We start from the raw sequence: 20,093 nt of genomic DNA on the forward strand, positions 1-20,093 counted from the left end.
TCAAGTGCACATTATAATGATTCAATAATTCTCCATATTACTCAGTGCTCACTACGGTAAGTGTAGTCACCATCTGTCACCAAACAATATTATTACCATCTTATTGACTATATTCCCTATGCTGTGCTTTTCATCTCTGTAAGTTATTTATTTTGTAGCTGGAAGTTTATGCCTCTTAATACCCTTTTTCTACTCAACCCATCCCCTCACTCACCTCTTCTCTGGCACCAACCATTTGTTCTCTGTATTTAGGATAATTTGTCCCTTCTTTTCTTTGTTCATTTGTTCTGTTTCTTAATTCCGCATATGAATGAAACCATATGGTATTTGTCTTTCTCTGACTTCTTTCCTTTTTAAAAAAAATTTTATTTAAATTCAGTTTAATTAACTTGTAATGTATTGTTAGTTTCAGAGGTTAGTTTCAGAGATTCATCGGTGGCATATATAACACCCAGTACTGGTTACATCACATGCCCTCCTGAATTCCCATCACCCAGTTACTCCACCCTCCTATCCATCTCCCCTCCAACAACCCTCATTTGTTTCCTATAGTTAAAACTCTTTTACTGTTTGTCTTCCTCTCTGTTTTTTCACCTTATTTTATTTTTCCTTCCCTTCCCCAGTGTTCATCTGTTTTGTTTCTTAAATTCCACATATGACTGAAATCATATGGTGTTTGTCTTTCTCTAACTTATATCGCTTACCATAATACCCTCTAGTTCCATCCACATTGTTGCAGATGGTAAGACTTTGTCTTTTTTGATGGCTGGGTACTATTCCTCTGTGTGTGTGTGTGTGTGTGTGTGTGTGTGTCTAATCTTCTTTACCCATTCATCTGCTGATGGACATCTGGGCTCTTTCCATAATTTGGCTATAGTGAACATTGCTGCTATAAACATTGGTGTGCACGTGCCCCTTCGAATCTCTATGTTTGTATCTTTGGGGTAAATACCTAGCTGTGCATAGGTAGCTATATTTTTAACTTTTTGAGGAACCTCCATACTGTTTTCCAGAGTGGTTGCACCAGTTTGCATTCCCACCAACAGTGTAAGAGGGTGCCCCTTTCGCCACTTCCTCACCAACATCTGTTGTTTCCCGAGTTGTTTTAGCTGTTCTGACCAGTGTGAGATGGTATCTCATTGTGGTTTTGATTTGTATTTCCCTGATGTGGAGTGTTGTTGAGCATTTTTTCATGTGTCTGTTGGCCATTTGTATGTTTTTTTTGGAGAAATGTCTGTTCACATCTTCTGACCATTTCTTGACTAGATTTTTTTGATTTTTGGATGTTGAGTTTGATAAATTCTTTATAGACTTCAATACTAGCCCTTTATCTGATAAGACTTTTGCAAGTCTTATCTGTCAGTTGCCTTTTAGTTTTGTTGACTGTTCCTTTTGCTGTGCAAAAGTTTTTTGTCCTGATGAAGTCCCAATAGTTCATTTTTGCTTTTGTTGCCCTTGCCTTTGAAGACGTGTCTAGCAAGAAGTTGCTGCAGCTGAGGTCAATGAGGTTGCTGCCTGTGTTCTCTTCTGGGATTTTGCACTCCACTGCTTATAATGTTTCGCAGTAGCATCCTTAAGTAAACTCCCTCCCTTCTACTGTATCCTCTTATATATTGCCCTGATTCACATCTCCACATCTCCTATCTTCCAAAAAGTGGTTGCTTTTCTATTTGTAGAATTGCAACATTTCTTTCCTCAGATCTCTGATAGATTTTACAGGTGTTCAGAATGATTTGATAACTCTCTAGCTGAATTCCAGGGACCAGATGGACTTAGGATCCCCTACTCTCCTGCCAACTTAACTCACCCCCTCTCTTTTGTTTAAGATTTTACTTATAAGTAATCTCTACACCCAACATGGGGCTTGATCTCATGACCCTGAGATCATGACCTGAGCTGAAGGCAGAGGCTTTAACCCACTGAGCCACCCAGGCGCCCCAAATAAGGACTTTTTAGATATGCAAAGACTAAGAACATTAGCCTCCTATATACTTTTTAGAAGGTAGAATCTTGAGGATATAATGAAGCAAAATGTAGGGGAAAACCATGGAAGAGGAAAATGTTATATTCTCAATGTATTCTCTAAAAATACACTTAATGGCAGCTTAAATAATTTTTTTTTCACATAACAAAAAGTTTTGTGGAGGCATTTAATGCCTGGTTTAACAGCTCAGTGGTGTCATGAAGGTTCTAAGCACCTTCTTTTTCTGTTCTACCCACTCTAGCATTTGATTTTCATCCTCCCTGTCACAAGATGGCTGCAGTAACTCCAAACATTTTATCTCCATTTCCAGGGAGAAGAAGGAAGGAGCAAGTGTGAAAACTAAATCTATTCCCATTAAAAAGATTTTCCTGAGGACCCAATCATAAATCTTAATCTATATTTCATTAGCTAGTATTAAATGGATCATATGGCCCCCATAGCTCGCTGAAAAAGAACCTGAAGAGAAAGGCATGTTTCAGGCTAGCTTAGAAAACCATTTTTAGGGCATAGTGCTATTCTTATCCTGAAAGGGGGGAAAAAGGGAAGTTTCTCTTAGTAATAAAAAAAAAAGAAGAAGAAGAAGAGGGGTGCATGGGTGGCTCAGTGGGTTAAGCCTCAGCCTTTGGCTCAGGTCATGATCCCAGGGTCCCAGGATCAAGCCCCACATCAGGCTCTTTGCTCAGCAGGGAGCCTGCTTCCCCCTCTCTGCCTCTCTGCCTCTCTGCCTACTTGTGATCTCTGTCTGTCAAATAAATAAATAAATAAATAAAATTAAAAAAAAGAAAAAGAAAAAGAAAAGAAAGAATATTGGGCAGGTAGCCAGCAGTGTTTACCACATAAAAAACCACATTGACTCTACAAAACAACAAGTGACTTAGGCTGTAAGGAAACAGAAATTCCAGATGTAGTGATTCCAGAAAATAGTTGATTCATTAACTCTATGATATCAGCTGGAGGCTGGGTTCTTTTCATATGTCTGCTCTGCCATTTCTTAGTGTTGGCTTTAGCCTCAAGCTGACAGCAAGATGGCAGCCACAATTTCAGATATAAAATCTACATATGACATGTCCAGAGGAAGAAAAAGGATGTTTCCTGTATTTTTTTCCCCAAAAAAGGAATAAGAAACTTTTCGCAGAAGCCCTTTGCTAATTTATCCTCATGTCTCATTAACCAGATAGGGTTAAATTTCTGAGTCAATAACTAGCAAAGTGCATGGGGTCATCATTATTGACCCAGGCTAATCATGAGTCAGTGTGAATTGAGAAATCAACCAGTGTTCACTACAATACTTTCTGTTGTGGTTGCAAAGGGAAAGAGGTCTCACTAAGACCCTGTTGTGACAGATCTACAAGCCAGTCATTTTGTATTAGAATAACATACCAGAATGATCCAACAAGAATATCTTTTAGATGAAGGGTAGAATAGATTCCAAATGAAAAATTGTAGGAAAGGAGCTGGAAGGGCTTGGTGATATGGTCATATTAGTTTTTTCAACAAAAAGAGAAAAGTAATTAGAAATTCTAGGGAAGAATATGTATAAGAAAATCATGGTCCAAACAGAAAGCAAAAGAGAAGCCATTAGACCTCGTCTCCTTCAAGTATCACAGATTCATATCGGGAATCTTGTAAAGAAGGAAATATAAGTTGATAACACAGCAAAGAACTGTAATCATTGAAAGAAGTGAAACAAACATGTGAGTCCTAAAAGTGAACCAACTTGCTGTCCTGGGGCAGTTCTCTGGCTTCTGTGCAAGGAGGAGGAACTCAAACAGAATCAATCTAGCTAAGCTGAGGAGGCAGAGATTGGAATTTGGAGAGACAGAGGTGGCTAGAATTTGTGGGACACCATCCTGGAAGGGAAGTATTTACACACACAGAAAGCTCTGGAGATCTGCAGAAGGATCCTTGAGATTAATCTTTGGCTGAATGCTGATCTGCATGTTTGGAGTGAAACTCTAGGAGGCTGCGGAAGGAACCATTGGAAATCAAAAATTCCTGGAGCTCACACACAGCCAGGACAGGCCTATTTTCCCAAAACAGCCAGGGTGAAGAGACTTTGTAATATATGAGGCATCCTCAGAAGGGAGCCCCTCAACACAGGGCCTAACAAAACCAAGAGAAATGGCTTCTTTGATGCCATAAAAACATGAAAAAATAAGCTTCAAAATTATCAAACTGATCGATAATAACTTAACTGGATGCCAGAACAGAGCCCAACACTCTTTAAACAAGTACAACAATATGCAACGTAAGGGGCATCTGGGTGACTCAGTTGTTAAACTTCTGAGATCTAATGTCTAAAAGATCCCATTGTTCTGGGATGAAGCCCTGTGTCAGTCTCCCTCTCCCACTCTCTCTGCTTGTGTTTCCTCTCTGGCTCTCTCTCTCTCTGTGTCAAATAAATAAATAAGTAAATAAATCTATCTTTTAAAAAGATGCAACAATAAAATAAAATAAAATAATGCAACATGAAATAAGGTAAATCTTACCATACAGAGCATGCATAAAATAAGCATGCAAATAAGCAAGGAAACTATGACACATAACTAAGAGAAAAATTGATCAATAGAAAACAAACACAGAAGCAACAAAGATATTGGAATTCAAAATGGAAAGGAAAATATAAAAATGAGGAGAGAGATGAAAGATATAAAAAGGCCCAAATGACACTTTAAGAGATAAAAAACACAACGATCTGATGTGAAATTTGTACAGGATTGGATTAAGAGTAGATTAAACCCTGCAGTAAAAAAGAGACCAGTGAATTGCAAAGACATAGCAACCCAAAGCTATCCAAATTGAAGCACACAGAGGGGGAGAAAAAGACCAAAAAGAATGAACAGAATCTTGCGATCCTATGAGACACTCCTAAGTGATCTAAAATAGGTGTATTTTGAAAAATAAAATAGGTGCAATTTGAGTTGCAGAGAGGAAGAGAACAGAAACATATTAAAAGAAATAATGGTTAAAAGTTTTCCAATTTGATGAAAGCTATGAATCTACAGATCCAAGAAGCTCTGTGAATGCCAAGTAAATGAAACAGAAAGCAATATACATCAACACACACTATTTTTTTTTTTAAAAAGATTTTATTTATTCACTTGAAAGAGAGAGAGAGACAGAGACCCAGAGAGCACCAGCAGGGGGAGAGGCAGAGGGAGAAGCAGAGGGAGAAACAGATTCCTTGCTGAGCTGGGAGCCAGACACGGACCTGGAGATCATGACCTGAGCCGAGGGCAGACGCTCAGCCATCTGAACCACCCAGGCACTGCCATCAAGACATATTATAATCAAATTGCTGGAAACCCAATGATAAAGAGAAAAATTTAATAGCAGCCAGGAAAAAAAAAAAAAAAGACACATGTGTTCAAAGGAAGAAAGGTAAGCACTACAGTAGACCTCTTATCAGACAATCTGCAAACCTGAACATATGCAGAGGCATCTTTGAAGAACTGGGAAAAAAAAAATCTGTCAACTTGGAATCCTATGTTTGACAGAAATACCTGCAAAAGAGTAAGTGAAATAAAAACTTTGTCAGACAAAAGCTTAGAAAATCCATCATTAGCAAACCAGCACTATAACCTATGTTAAAGAAGCTTTTCAGGCAGAAAGAAAATGAAACCAGAAGGAAATTTGGATTTATAAATAAAAATAAAGAAGTTCTAGGAATGGTAAATATGGGAGTATAAATGTAATAAATACTTTTTTATTTTTAAATCTGTTTAAATTGTTATGGATTTCTGAAACATATTTTAAAATTTATATTATGATTTCTTCTTGTGTTATTTAGGAGTATAATGTTCAACTTGAAATTATTCGGAGGATTTTCCAGTTATCTTTCTCTCACTGATTTCTAGTCTATTTCTTGGTGGTCAGAGGATATACCTTGGATGATTTCCATGCCTCTGTTTGTTGAGACTTGTTTTATACACCAGAACATAGGTTATCTTAGTGAATATTCCATGTGCCCTTGGAGAGAATGCACATTTTGCCATCATTAGGTGTAGTGTTCTATGAATGCCATTTGGCTCAGTTGACAGATAGTGTTGTATGAGTCTTCTACATCCTTATAGATTTTTCTATTTGTTCTATTAATCGCTGAAAGAAAAGTGTTAAAATTTCTAACTATACTTGTGGACTGGCATACACACACACACACACACACACACAAGATACTTTATCTTTCGGTTTTATCAGATTTTGTTTTATCTGTTAGGAAGCTCTGTTTTCATATCCATACCATTTCAGATTGTTATGTGCTCTTGGTGTATGTGCCTTGGTGAATTATCATTACGCAATGAATCCATTATTCCCAGATAACATGTCTCCTTTTGAAATCTACTTTGTCTGATATTAATATAACTATCCCAGTTTTCCTCTAATTCATGTTTGCATGGGATACTTTTTTTGATCCTTTTACTTTAAATCTTTGTGTGTCTTTATATTTGAAGTGGCCTGCTTATGGACAGCACAGATAGGTCTATGTTTTTATTTTATCCAATCTGATTTTTGTTGGAATGCTTAAACAATTTGCATTTAATACAATGATTTGTTTGGGTACATTTTATTCTATCATATTATTGCTAGTTATCTATTTGACCCAATTTTTTTCTTTGCTAATTTTCTCTCTTTCCTGCCTCCTTTTGGATTAATTGGATGTTTTAATATTCTATTTCATTTTCACCATTGCTTATTAATTCTTTTTTTTTTTAAGATTTTATTTATTTATTTGAGAGAAAGAGAGAAAGTGAGAGAGAGCAAGAGCACAAGTCAGTTGGGAGAGACAGAGGGAGGAGCAGACTCCCTATTGAACAGGGAGCCTGTTGTGGAACTCGATCCCAGGACACTGGGACATGACCTGAGCCAAAGACAGAGTCTGTCCAACCCTATCTCTTTTAGTTTTCAGTAGTTGCCCTACTAAATCTTTAACTGATAGTAGTTTACCTCCAAACAACATTATATCACTTTATGAACAAAGGGTAAGAAACTTGAAATGGTATACTCTCCTTTCTCCATTCATGCCCTTTATATTTTGTTGTCATACATTTTACTTCTACATAATAAACCCCATAATACATTATTATCACTTTTGATTTAAAAAGTCAATTATCTTTTAAAATATTTAAAAGTGTGGGGTTCCTGGGCTGTTGGTTGAAGTGTCCAACTCTTGATTTCCACTCCAACTCTTTTTTTTTTTTTTAAAGATTTATTTATTTATTTATTTGACAGAGAGAGATCACAAGTAGGCAGAGAGGCAGGCAGAGAGAGAGAGGAAGGGAAGAAGGGAAGCAGGCTCCCTGCTGAGCAGAGAGCCCGACACGGGACTCGATCCCAGGACCCTGAGATCATGACCTGAGCCGAAGGCAGCGGCTTAACCCACTGAGCCACCCATGTGCCCCTCCACTCCAACTCTTGATCTCAGAGTCCTGAGACCAAGGCTCCTCACCTCACCATTCCGGGCTCTGGGCTCTGTGTAGAGTGCATGCACTCTCTCTCTCTCTCAAATAATTACATAAAATGTTCTAAATCTTCAAAAATGAACAAAAGTCTCTAATATTTACCTACATGTTTACTATTTCCAAAGGACCTTATCTAATTTTTTTCTATCTTATTTTAAGGCTTAGAATAAATTTGAAGTAGTTGAGGTGGTGTCAGAGACTGGACGTACATCTCAATGAAACAGAATAAAATCCAGAGATAGTCCACATGTGTATGGACAACTGATTTGTAACAAATGTTACAACAAATGACACTAAATTTTCAACAAATGACACTAAAATTTTTTTATCTTTACCTTATACTATATGAAAAAATTAACCCTGAATGAATCATAGACATAAATATGAGAGCTCAAACTTAAGGCTTCTGGAATAAAATATGGGAGAAAAATCTTTGTGCATAGGTAATGATTTCTTAGTGAGGGCCCACAAATATAAATATTAAAAAGAAAAAGTTGATAAATGTATTTGGTCAAAATTAAAACTTTTGATTTTCAAAAGATACTAGTATGAAAAGGAAAAAGCAGGGCATAGAATGAAAGAAAATACTTGCAAAACATATCTGATATTTATATTCAGAATATAGAAAAAACCCTTACAACTTACAACCCTTACAATCCTACAACTCTTTGGAGGACAAAAAACACAGTCAAAAATGGGCAAAAGATGTTAAGAGACACTGCACCGAAGAAGACGTATGGGTTGTCAATAGGTTCATAAAATGGTGTACAACATCATTAATCATTAGGGAAATGCAAATTAAAATCACAATGATGTGCCACATACCTATTAGGATGACTGAAATTTTAAGAAGTGACCTTGCCAAGGGTTAGTGTGGAAGAACTAGAGGTCTCAAACACTGTCAGGAATGTAGTGGCATAACCAACTTTGGAAAAGAGTTTGGCGGTTTCTTAAAAGTTAATCATATATCTTCCATATGATCCACTCATTCCACACCTAGCTATTTACCCAGGAGAAATGAAAGCATATGTCCGTACTAAGTCGTATACGAGAATGTTCATGCAGCTTTATTTGTGACAGGCATGACCTGGAAACAACCCCAAAATCCATCAACAGGTGAATGGATAAACAGTTGTGATATATCCATCTGATGAAATACTACTCACAATAAAACGGAATGAACTATTGACACACACTGCATGAATGAATCAGAAAGAAGCTGTCAAAAATAATACATATTGTAGGATTCCATTTATATAAAACTCTAGAAGATACAAGCTTATAGTGAGTGACAGGGAGCAGATCAGTGGCTGCCAGGGGGTTAGGTGGGGAGAGGTAGGAGGAGGGACTATAAAGGAGCTCATGAAACTGCTGGGGGTGATGAATGGTGATGGTTTCACAGGTGTATAAATATGTCAAAACGTGGGGCGCCTGGGTGGCTCAGTGGGTTAAGCCACTGCCTTCGGCTCAGGTCATGATCTCAGAGTCCTGGGATCGAGTCCCGCATCGGGCTCTCTGCTCAGCAGAGAGCCTGCTTCCTCCTCTCTCTCTGCCTGTCTCTCTGCCTACTTGTGATTTCTCTCTGTCAAATAAATAAATAAAATCTTTAGAAAAAAAAAATATGTCAAAACGTATCAAACCGTACCCTTTAAATATATGTAGTTCATTGTCTATTAATTATACCTCAGTGAAGCTGTTTATGATAATTATTGACCCTCTTCCTTTGTGTTATTAATGATGACAGACATCAGAGAATAGAACACTATGTAATGCCCCTCCTACAGGAGCACATAGCAGAGAGGGAACTTTGCTGCCTTTTTTTTTTTTTTTTTTTTTTTAATCATCTTCATCCTCTCTCTGCAGACTGGCTTCTTGCAAATGGCAGAACTCCTGGCCATTGACACCTTGATTTTCATGTTTCTGAGCAGAGAGAGATCGGCTCTCTTAAATTGTAATCCAGAAATTTTCTAGGCCTTCTGGAGAGCCTGGCTGGAGCCTTGCCACCTCCCTTGAATCAAACAGGGGTCAAGGGTCTTGCAAGAATGGAATGGTCCCATTAGGCTCACGTGAATCAGAGCATTTCTCAGGAAAAAGGGACCATACCAAGAAGACACTGCTCTTACAGCTATAAGTAGTCATTAACATGGAAACAATACAAGTGAGTTTCTGAGCTGTGGGAAGATCAGTGACCTGGAGAACATCTTGAGCATTCTGGAACTAGCCACAGAATTATCCCTCTCTAAAACACCTTATGGGCTAATTGGACCGATTTTTTTGTGTGTGGGGGTACCGATAATTCTTTTAAGATTTTTTTTTTTTTAATTTATAGGAGAGAGAGAGAGTGAGTGCACAAGCCAGAAGTGGGGAGAAAGGCAGAGGAAGAAGCAGACTCTCCATTGAGCAGGGAGCCCAACATGGGGCTCGATCCCAGGACTCTGGGATCATGAGTTAAACTGAAGGCAGACACTTAACCAACTGAGCCACCCAGACGCCCCTTGAACTGATAATTATTTTTCCATGGACCTTTAGGGACAGAAGTTATCACACCGGACTTCCTTCATGGCTCTGTCCACTGCTGGAGGAAATACACTGCTATGTCCTGTGCAGGGACAGGTCTCAAAGTATGGTTTGCAAACCAAGAGTATCAGGATTACCTGGGAGCTTGTCAGAAATGCAAAGTCTCAGGCTCCACCCCGACCTACTGAATCAGAATTTCTAGGGGTAAATGTCAGAGAAAGAGAAAACAGCTCTTTTGAGTCTCATCTTGCAGTATACACCCTGCTCACACCAAGTCTGGACATTTAGATAAGGAAACAAAGTTAGGATCTCCACCACAAGTTCCTGCTTTGCTATTCCAGGGTACCTTTTACAATAACCCTTCAGAGTTGAGCCTGCAAAAAGTTAGCGACCTCCACCTTAGCCACCTGGTAAATAAAAGTATTTGCAGCCCTGCTCTCTTTTCTCCTGCATGCTCCTGACCTGGGAGAGAGGACGACCTTTGCCCACGCTCATCGCATACCTCCTCACTCCCATTGATGGGATCTGTAAGTAATAAATCTTGTATCTTTACTTTCTTTGTGTGAGTGTGTTGAAGTAGTGCCTTTGATCAAAATGACTCCTGGAGTTTTCACTTGCCCAAAGTGGGATCCCGGATGCTCAGGGAACTACTTTCCAGTCCTATGCAGGTGGCCTGTCCTCCTTCATTCAGCAGGTCATAATCTGCAGATTCTTAATTTAACACACCAGTTACAGGTCCACAGGAATACATTGGGGGCCAGAAATCTATTTTTTTTAAATAGCCTTCTTTGTCATTCTGCTGCATACCCAGTTTTTAAGATTGCATTTGAGCACCTGTTCTCAATTTTGCTGCACATTGCAATCCCCTTGGAAGTCTTAAAAATATACAGATGCTTAGGTCCTTCCTCTAGAGAGTCTGGTTTAATTGTTGTGGTCTAGGCACTGGGATTTTTCTAAAGTTCCCAGGTGACCTAATGTTCATCCAAGTTTGAGAAGCAGTGCATTACAACACATTAGAGTGCATTACTTGGCCGCATATACAGGACCCCACCCTGCGCCAATCAAGTTCAAATCTCTGGGGCTGGGACCTGAAGATGAGTGCGTATATTTTGGTGTTGGTGCTGTTTCAGACTCCCCAGATGCTTCTAATATGTGGTCAGGATAGAGAACTACTTCATTATTTTAACACTCCTTACCTCCTCTTACTGGCTTTTCCCCATGGGCTCAGGAGTGAGTTTTCTGGTAGGCGAGAAAGATATCAGCAAGCTTGGGACCGGCCACTTACAGAGAGCAAGCCTTTGTCTGTATCTCCATGGTGCTTACGTTTTCCAGTGGCAGTGGGGGAATTAATGATCTTCTTGCACTTTGGGCATCCCTGACTAGATAGTCTGCCAAATTTAGGGGCAAAGCACTAGCAGCTGTATTTGGCTCGCAGATTAATCCATGTTCTCCAGCATCACTTTGGAGGTCAAAATATCCCCGTTATAAAGGTGATGTTGGAGAACATGGATAAGTCGGCTAGCCAAATATGGTTGCTAACATTGTGCCCCTAAATTTGGCAGACTTATCCAGTCGCATCATTGATGCCTATGTCTGTCTTTCAGTTGTTTCCAAATTTGAGCAGGGATTCAAAGAGGGCTGTGGATCAGTCCCTAAAACCCCAACTCTAACTCCAGGGAGAAGCCAACTTGGCTGTTGAGTTGCCCTGCCCCTTTCCTCCACTGGTCATCAGGGTAGATATTGCACCCAAAGTACTTCCGGAAGAAATGGTGAGCGCCCCAAACTCCTGACCAGGAGATGAGCTGATCTTCTAGTGACCCCAGCAGATCTTGCCCAAAGACTTTGCTTCATCATCAGAAAAGACCCATGCTGTTGGGAGAGGATCATTTTAGGAGGTTGAAATTGTCTTCCTCCAGTTAGTGACTCGGTGACCCTCAACACACCTTTGGAGTCCAAAGGACTTGGGTTCAAATTCTATTTGGCTTTATTACTCACCAGCTGGGGGCGTTGAGCAAGTTACTCTCCTTTTTGAGCCCCAGTTATCTTATTTATGTAATAGAGTTTTTTTTCTTTAAAGATTTTATTTATTCATTTGAGAGAGAAAGAGAGAGACAGAGCATAAGCAGAGGGAGAGGCAGAGGGAGAAGCAGGATCCCCACTGAGCTGGGAGCCCAATGTGGGGCTCGATCCCAGGACCAGAGATCATGACCTGAGCTGAAGGCAGATGCTTAACCATCTAAGCCACCCAGGCGACCCCTATGCAATAGAGTTTTGATAACCAAGTGAACTATGGGATAATGAATGTGAAAATATTTTGTAATCTGTGAAAAGCTGTGAAATACAAGATAGAGGTATTTTTTTCTAAGATTTTATTTATTTGATAGTGAGAGAGGGGAGGGAAGCGGCTGGCCGAGGGAGAGGGAGAAGCAGCCCCGCTGAGTAGGGAGCCTGACATAGGGCTCAATCCCAGGACTCCAGGATCATGACCTGAGCTGAAGACAGCCCCATAACCAACGGAGCCACCCAGGCACCCCTAGATAGAGGTAGTTATAATGAGTTAATATTCTAGATGGGAGATATATGACATTATATATATGACATGATATATGACAGAAATATATGGCATGATATATGACATTAACCCATCATGCAAGACTAGACAACAGTTTTCGATGGTACAGATACATTGTAGGTGTCTGGAGGAATAAATATTGAGGGCTGGTCATCCAGCCTCTAGAATCACTAGACTCTGCTTATGTCAAGAGAGGACTGGACCCACCACACTGATCACTGGCCTCTATGCTTCATTCACTTTCCCCTTAGGGACAGGGTATGAGGGCTTAGGGGAGGGCTCTTGCCTGTTTATGTTCTAACCCAAGGAAAGAATGGCCCTTCCCTTAATTCCCTGCAGCACAGTTGAACCTGGAGGGGACAGCTAAGCAAGATGTTGTTAATAGAAGGAAATTGTGATAGAGAGTAGCACCTGGTTAGGCATATACAGAGCACAGCTTCGGGGCACCTGGGTGGTTCAGATGGTTGAGTGTCTGCCTTAGACTCAGGTCATGATCTCCAGGTCCTGGGATTGAGCCTCCCATCAGGCTCCCAGCTCAGCGGGGAGTCTGCTTCTCCCTTCTCCCCCTGCCTCTCCCCTCTGTGTGTGTTCTTTCTCTCTAATGAATAAATAAAATAAATAAATAAATAAACAAATACAATCTTTTAAAAAGAAAGAGAGAGAGAGCACAGCTTCTCTATTCACTCTGCTTCAATATATAGTCCCTATTGAGAGATTCGCTTTACTTCCAAATAAAGAGGTTCTGGACTAGGCTTCTATTAAAGGAACCAACCTACAGCTTTACTCATAGGTGACCAAAATCTTAAATCCTTCACATGGTCCTTGAGGCATTGCTGATCCGACCCCAATCCCCCTCTTTCAACTTCAGCCTCCTTTTACATATCTTCCCCCTTGTTCCCTGAGTTCCAGGCACACAGGTCCTCTCTGTAGCCCTTGACAAGCTCTCTCCCACTTCAGACACTTCACACTTTGAAGTGCTACCCTTGGAACAGAATTCTTATGCCTATATCTGCCCCATCTTTGCTTGGCTAACTCTCTCTCTCTCTTTTTAAATTTTATTTTATTTTATTTTTATTTTTTATAAACATATAATATATTTTTATCCCCAGGGGTACAGGTCTGTGAATCGCCAGGTTTACACACTTCACAGCACTCACCAAAGCACATACCCTCCCCAATGTCCATAACCCCATTTCTCTTTTTTTAAGACTTTATTTATTTATTTGACAGACAGAGATCACAAGTAGGCAGAGGGTCAGGCAGGGGTGGGGGAGCAGGCTTCCTGCTGAGCAGAGAGCCTGTTGCAGGGCTCGATCCCAGGACCCTGTGATCATGATCCGAGCCAAAGGCAGAGGCCTAACCCACTGAGCCACCCAGGAGCCCCATGGTCTCACTACTTTTGCTCAGTATTATGCATCAGAGATTCTTTCATATTATTGCATGTATCAGTAGTTCATTCCTTTTTTTTTTTAAATTGCTGAATAGAATGTACTATATGACAATACCACAGTTTGCTCATCCGTTCACCTCTTGATGAATATTTGGGTTGTTTCCCATTATGTGTATTATGGATAAAGCTGCTAGGAACATTCTTATTCAAATTGTTTCATGGACATATATTTTCATTTCTCTTGGGCACTGGTAATACAAGAGTAGAATTATTGGTCACAGATTAGATGTATATGTAACTTTTAAGAAACTGCCAAATAGTTTCCCAAAGTAGTTCTACCATTTAAAAATATTAAAGTATGGTTCTGCCATTTTTGTATGCATTCCAGCAGTGTATGGGGAGTTCTCCTTGCTCCACATACCCACCAACATTTAGTATTGTCAGGTGTTTTTGTTTTAAAGATTTTTAAACATTTACTTATTTGAGAGAGAGAGGAGGAGAGTATGAAAATGGGGGGTGGGGGAAAGGGGAGAGGGAGGAAATCTCAAGCAGACTCTGGGCTGAACTCAATGCCAGAACCCCAAGACTGTGACCCGAGCCAAACTAAGAGTTGGACAGATGCTCAACCTACTGAGCCACCCACCATATTGCTGGTTTTTTTATTTTTATTTTTTATTTTTTTTAAGATTTAATTTATTTATTTGACAGAGAGAGAGATCACAAGCAGGCAGAGAGGCAGGCAGAGAGAGAGAGAGAAGGAAGCAGGCTCCCGGCTGAGCAGAGAGCCCGACGCGGGGCTCGATCCCAGGACCCTGCGATCATGACCTGAGCCGAAGGCAGCGGCTTAACCCACTGAGCCACCCAGGCGCCCCTGTTGGTTTTTTTAAATGATTAAATGTGTGCATGAAAAGTAGTATCTCGTATGGTTTTAATTTTCACATTAAGGAGGGATGATGTGAAGTTGATGTCTGAAGGATGAGAAGCAGATGAGGTGAAGAGGATGGGTGATACGCATGCTGGGCAAAGGGCAAGGAATGTGAAAAATGGCCCCAAGGTGGGAAGGAGCAGAGCAATCACAAAGAACTGAAAAGGGAGCTTGGGTTAGGGTGAGGCTAGCAAGGTAAGGGGTGGGAAGTGCTGAGCCATTCATCTTCAAGGGGCCATAAGGGTCTGGGAAGTGCACCTATCAGCAATGACCAGACTGAACGCAACGAAGGAAAAAAACAAAACAAGACCCAGCAATGTCCTGGACTGCATTAAGCCCCAGGGAGTTCATATTTACCCCGGGAAGTAGGGATGGAAGCTCATAATGAGCAAAATGGAGTTTCTTGTCATCTTAGCAGAAAGGTGCTCAGAATCGGAACACCTGGATGGTTCTGTAGGTTAAGTGACTGACTCTTGATTTCAGCTCAGGTCATGATCTCAAGTTCTGGAATAGATCCCCATGGCAGGGGAGATGGGAGGACAAACATGAGGTCTCTTGTCCTCCTTCTTCTGCTTCTCCTCCACTCTCTTTCTCTAGCTCTGTTAAATACATAAATAAATAAATTTTTTTTTTAAAAGAGATAGGTGCTCACAATGGATTAAATTTGATTTAGAGAAATGAAAGAAATGTGCATTTCCTGCATGGGACCAGTTGATTGTAAATTCATCTGTGCCACATAAGGAAGAGTAGGACTGCTCGGTGGTAGCAAGGACCCATTTGAGGTTTGAGACCAAGAATTTAAAATGAAGTCATTCAGCCTGTTGGTGTGATTTTTCTCTGACAATATTCAGCTGCTTGGGTGCAGGCATGAAACCTCATCTCAGACTGTAGTGCTTAGCCAGTTTGCTGTTTTTTTCCAGCAAAGTATGTTAGAGGTTGAGGTGGGTAAGGAAATGATTATAATGGTGAATCATGGAATTCAATCATGGAATGGTGAATCATGGACTAGACAAGGAGGGAAACGAAGAATGGACAAGGAATTGGTGGGATTAATGCATTAGAGGTCTCAGTGAGGTTGAAGACTTAGTAAATAGGGTCCTAGCACACAGAATTGAAAGGATTGGAGATGGTAAATGGAGATAGTGAGTTATTATACTTTCATATTTCAAATATGGGGCCCTTTTTGGGGTGATTAAAGTGTTGAGGCTGTGAATGTGGAAGGGTAGCTAAGTGAAGAGAGTTGTTGGAGGTGAAAAGATCAAAGGACTGAGAAGCCCATTTATTGAACAGATCATCAAAGTGGATGTTGAACTCACCCATGGTGTTCAAGCATGGTGCTAGTGGAAGGGACATGGAAAGACTATGTGGGGGGTCAGAAGATGACAGCCATGAGGGTGGTCAGGGTAATAAATCTGAATAGAAAGAACTTCAAATTAGCAGAGATATTTGCAGGAGGTGAGTGGGGGGAATCATTAGGAAGGTCAAAGTCAACTGTAATATCACTATTACATTTTATTGACATCCTTCCTATGTCTAATGAATAATATCAAATAAAACCACCAAAAACCTTTCAACTGGGAATGGTTTATTATAGATCTTGCCACCAGGAAGCGCTGTCAATAGTGGAAAGCGGATCTCTAAGCAGTCCCTGGAGGCCAAGAAGTGTGTTTCAGCCTGAGCACTGAGGACCTCTAGGGCTCTTGTGAGATATTGCAAGGAGCTCGGCCATCCTTCCACACACCTAACACTTGTACGGAGATTCTAAGCGTCTGTAAATCTAAAAAGAGGAAGAAGAAGAAGAACAACAACAACAACAACAACAATAACAATAACAACAAGACACAAACTCCTAAATTCCTTTAAAGAGGTCACTCAGCTGTTGAAAGGTTTTAGTTATCATATATTTTTTTCAACAAAAGAGGACTAAAAGTACAGCTACTATTGTGTAGAGTTTTATATTTTCTCCAGGGTAAAAGAAGTTCTTATAACTGAAGGTTTTGAGAGTTGATGGTAACACAATACTTAAATTTTCTTTTTCCCAAGGGCACCTGTGTGGCTCAGTTGGTTAGGTGTCTGCCTTCAGTTCGTCATGATCCCAGGGTCCTAGAGTCGAGCCTCCTGTCATCTCCCTGCTTAGCAAGGGAGTCAGCTTCTCCTCTCCCTCTGCCCCTCCCCCTGCTTGTGCTTGCTCGCTTGTGTGTGCACTCTCTCTCTCTCTCTCCACCTCTCATATAAATAAATAAAATCTTAAGAAAACTTTTGTTGTAAGTAGCATGACATAGTGGGAAGAACATAGGGCTGGAGTTAGAATTGTAGCAGCAGCAGCAGCAGCAATAAGATTTATTATCATTATAATCAACATTTGAGTATTCACATGCACCAGAAACTGATGGGAACATTGTGCATAAATGGATCATTTATTCCTCCTATAATTTTATGAGGTAGATACTACCATTAGCCCCATTTGACAGATACATAGGGAGAGATTTGGTCACCTACCCAATGTCACACAGCTAATAGGGGTCGTGGGGGTTATGGGATAGACTTAAATTTCATTTTCCCCCTAAGCAGAATACTTAGGAGAAAATGCCTCTGAATCTCAGTAGTTTAACTCAACAGACATTATCTGCTTTACACTGGTTGGTAGGAGGCTTGGGCTTTTTGGGCTGAGGGACCCAGGCTGACCTATTTCATTTTGATACATGCTTTCACATCACCATTGAGGATCTTCTCCCAAGAAGAGCATCCTCTAATGTCTGCAACAGTAATGAAATGCTTTTGCTTGAAAATGGTGTGTGTCATCTTCTATTTCACCAGTCAAAGCAAGTCATATGCCACTCCCAACTTCGAGGGGGGACAAGGAAATGCACTCCTGCCATGAGCCCAGAAGGTGTCAAACCAGACTGTTTGGTACTAATGATTACCAGAAACACTCAGGCCCTGGGAAGGTCACGCCTTTCTTGGCCTCAGTTTCTCTACCCACAAAATGAGCATAATCGTTTTGCAAGGATCCCTTGTTTTGAGGCTCCCTAATTAAATGGGGATGTTGATTAGGGTTATAGTTGCATCTCACCAAATTTCCACTAGCTGAAAACCCGCCTCACCACAGGCAGCCCTGCAGCCCTGCATATACAGCTGTCTGCAGAATGGCCTATTTATTCTAGGACACCTGCCAATCCCTTGGTCACACACACACCTAAAGTCTCAGACGATATTGGTTTCCGTTCCATCCGCAACATGCCACAGCTGTAGTCCCAGTGTTTGCTTGAAAGCTCAGTCTGGAACCACCAGCTGTCCAGTTCATGCTGAAACCTTGAGACTACTTTGACTTGAGCCTGTGAAGGTCTTGGTGAGTGTTCCTTCCTTCTGGTTCCCCAAGCTCTATCTTTGAATTGACTCAGATCACCAGGACTGTTTACTTGTCTTCTCACAATTTCACTCCACAGACACTCCCCAGGATGTCTGGTCTGACTCAGAGATGAGCTAAGCTACGGAAACTCCTTTGATGGCCAAGGATCGACGGTGCTGATAGCAGTTCTAAAAGATACCCTTAAAAAGTGCATTTCTCAATTCCATACAAACAGTAGCGACCACATAGAACTCTTCTCTGACTCCTTTCCTATGGGTCGTTTTGCTATGCCGTCATTCGTCCTCTTCCTTGTTCCTCTGACAGATTAGGTTGTGAACTTTATGAAAATGGGGACAGTCTTTACATCTGGGTTTCACAGCAGATGTGAAAACTTGGTACCCAGCAGGTACTCAATAAATGTTCACTGCATAATAATGCTTCCGAAGATTCTTCATGTAAGTTAGCACATGATGACTTTCTTGTAGCATTTAGTGTCTATGGATGCGCAATTAGGCTAGCTGAACTTCAGGCCGTGAGATTCTGTGAAATTAAAATAAGGTCAGAATGGGGGAGGAGGAGGAGAAGCGCGCGGAAAAGGAGGACATCTCAAGGGGCGGGAGCAAATGCAGAAAGCACAGGGTAATATCCGAACACGTGGAGGACGTCACTATGCCTGGAGGATTAAAACAGGCGGAAGTAGAAGGTTGGAGCGGGATGCCTGTAGGGTCTGAGGTCAAAGTCCAGAAGGAAGACCGACAAGGACTTTGGAGACAATGAGAGCAGCCTAGAGCTCCAACAAATGAAAAGCAGGATGAGAGAAGGAAACATATTGTGTCCCCAAAGCTTCCTCTTGTTTATGGGCGCTCCCGTCTCACAGAGGGTAAGCAAAAAGCACAGCCTACGGTTCCACCAGGGCCAAAGGAGTGGAGGAGCCCCGCCCCGCCCCGTCACGTGGCCAGAAGTGCCCTTGGCACGTGACCCATCTAGCTCTAGGCCAATCAGCCTCTGCAGGGGCGGGACACCGGTCTGATGGGCGGGAGCATCAGTCGAGGCCGCTTCTTCTCGCGAGCTTTGCCGCCGTCTCTCCTTAACCGCCCACGGCCCCGGAGCGTAGATCTCGCGAGGCTTGGGCGCTGCGGCGGTAGGAGGAGGACGGAGAAGGACGGAGCCTAGCTGTTGCTGCCTCCCTCGCTCACTCCCTCGCGCACTCGCCCGCCCCCTCCCTCCCTCCCCTCCCTTCCCCGGCCCCGGCCCCGGCCCCGGCTCTGGCCCCGGCCCATTCGCTGTTCGGTCTTCCGCAGGGAGGATGTCGGGCTCGTCGCTTCCCAGCGCCTTGGCCCTCTCGCTGTTGCTGGTCTCTGGCTCCCTCCTCCCAGGGCCAGGCGCCGCTCAGAACGGTAAGCGGGGTGCCGGGGGCGGGCCGGGCGGGGGCCGAGGGACGCCGGCGACCCGAGGAGGCCGTCCCGGGCCCGCGGAGGTGCCGGAGCAAGGGGAAGAGGGCCGGTCGAGAGTATGAAGGGCTGCGCACCCGAGGGGAGATGCGGGTCGGGAGTTCGAAGAGGCGCGGGTGTGAGAACCGAGGCGCCGGTCCGAGAGGTGGGGGCGTCCGTTAGGAGCCTGTGGTGTTGCGGACTTAGAGGCTTCACATCGTGGGGCTCGTCGCTGCGAGCCGGGGAGGGGACACTGGGAAGCCGACGTGAGGAGCTGGAGTAGCGGGGGCGGATGAGGAGGGGGCGCAGCATTTAAAGAAGGCGGTAGAATCCAGGTATTTATGTTTAAGGCGACGGGAGTGGTGTCACTAAGGCTCCCCAAGAGGACGGGGGTCCCGGCCACTGGGGTTATCTAGGATTCTACGGGGGCCCCGTGAGACAGCTGACATCCCTAAAAAAAAAAAAAA

General features: G+C 42.2%; 1 protein-coding gene across 4 annotated transcripts in view; it reads left to right on the forward strand.

The window, feature by feature from the left end:
* The first annotated feature begins 19,281 nt into the window (after positions 1 to 19,281).
* The window catches only part of NPTN (neuroplastin), a 70,434-nt gene continuing 69,622 nt past the window's right edge, over positions 19,282 to 20,093 (forward strand). Inside the window, exon 1 of one of the 4 annotated variants that reach the window (XM_059180436.1) lies at positions 19,282 to 19,593. In XM_059180436.1, coding sequence (XP_059036419.1) covers positions 19,503 to 19,593 — 91 coding nt within the window. In that variant the 5' untranslated portion in view covers positions 19,282 to 19,502. The other 3 variants (XM_059180438.1, XM_059180439.1, XM_059180437.1) reach the window with 3 other exon arrangements.

This window comes from Mustela lutreola, chromosome 7 (assembly GCF_030435805.1).
Source record: "Mustela lutreola isolate mMusLut2 chromosome 7, mMusLut2.pri, whole genome shotgun sequence".
Classification (NCBI taxonomy): Eukaryota; Metazoa; Chordata; class Mammalia; order Carnivora; family Mustelidae; genus Mustela; species Mustela lutreola.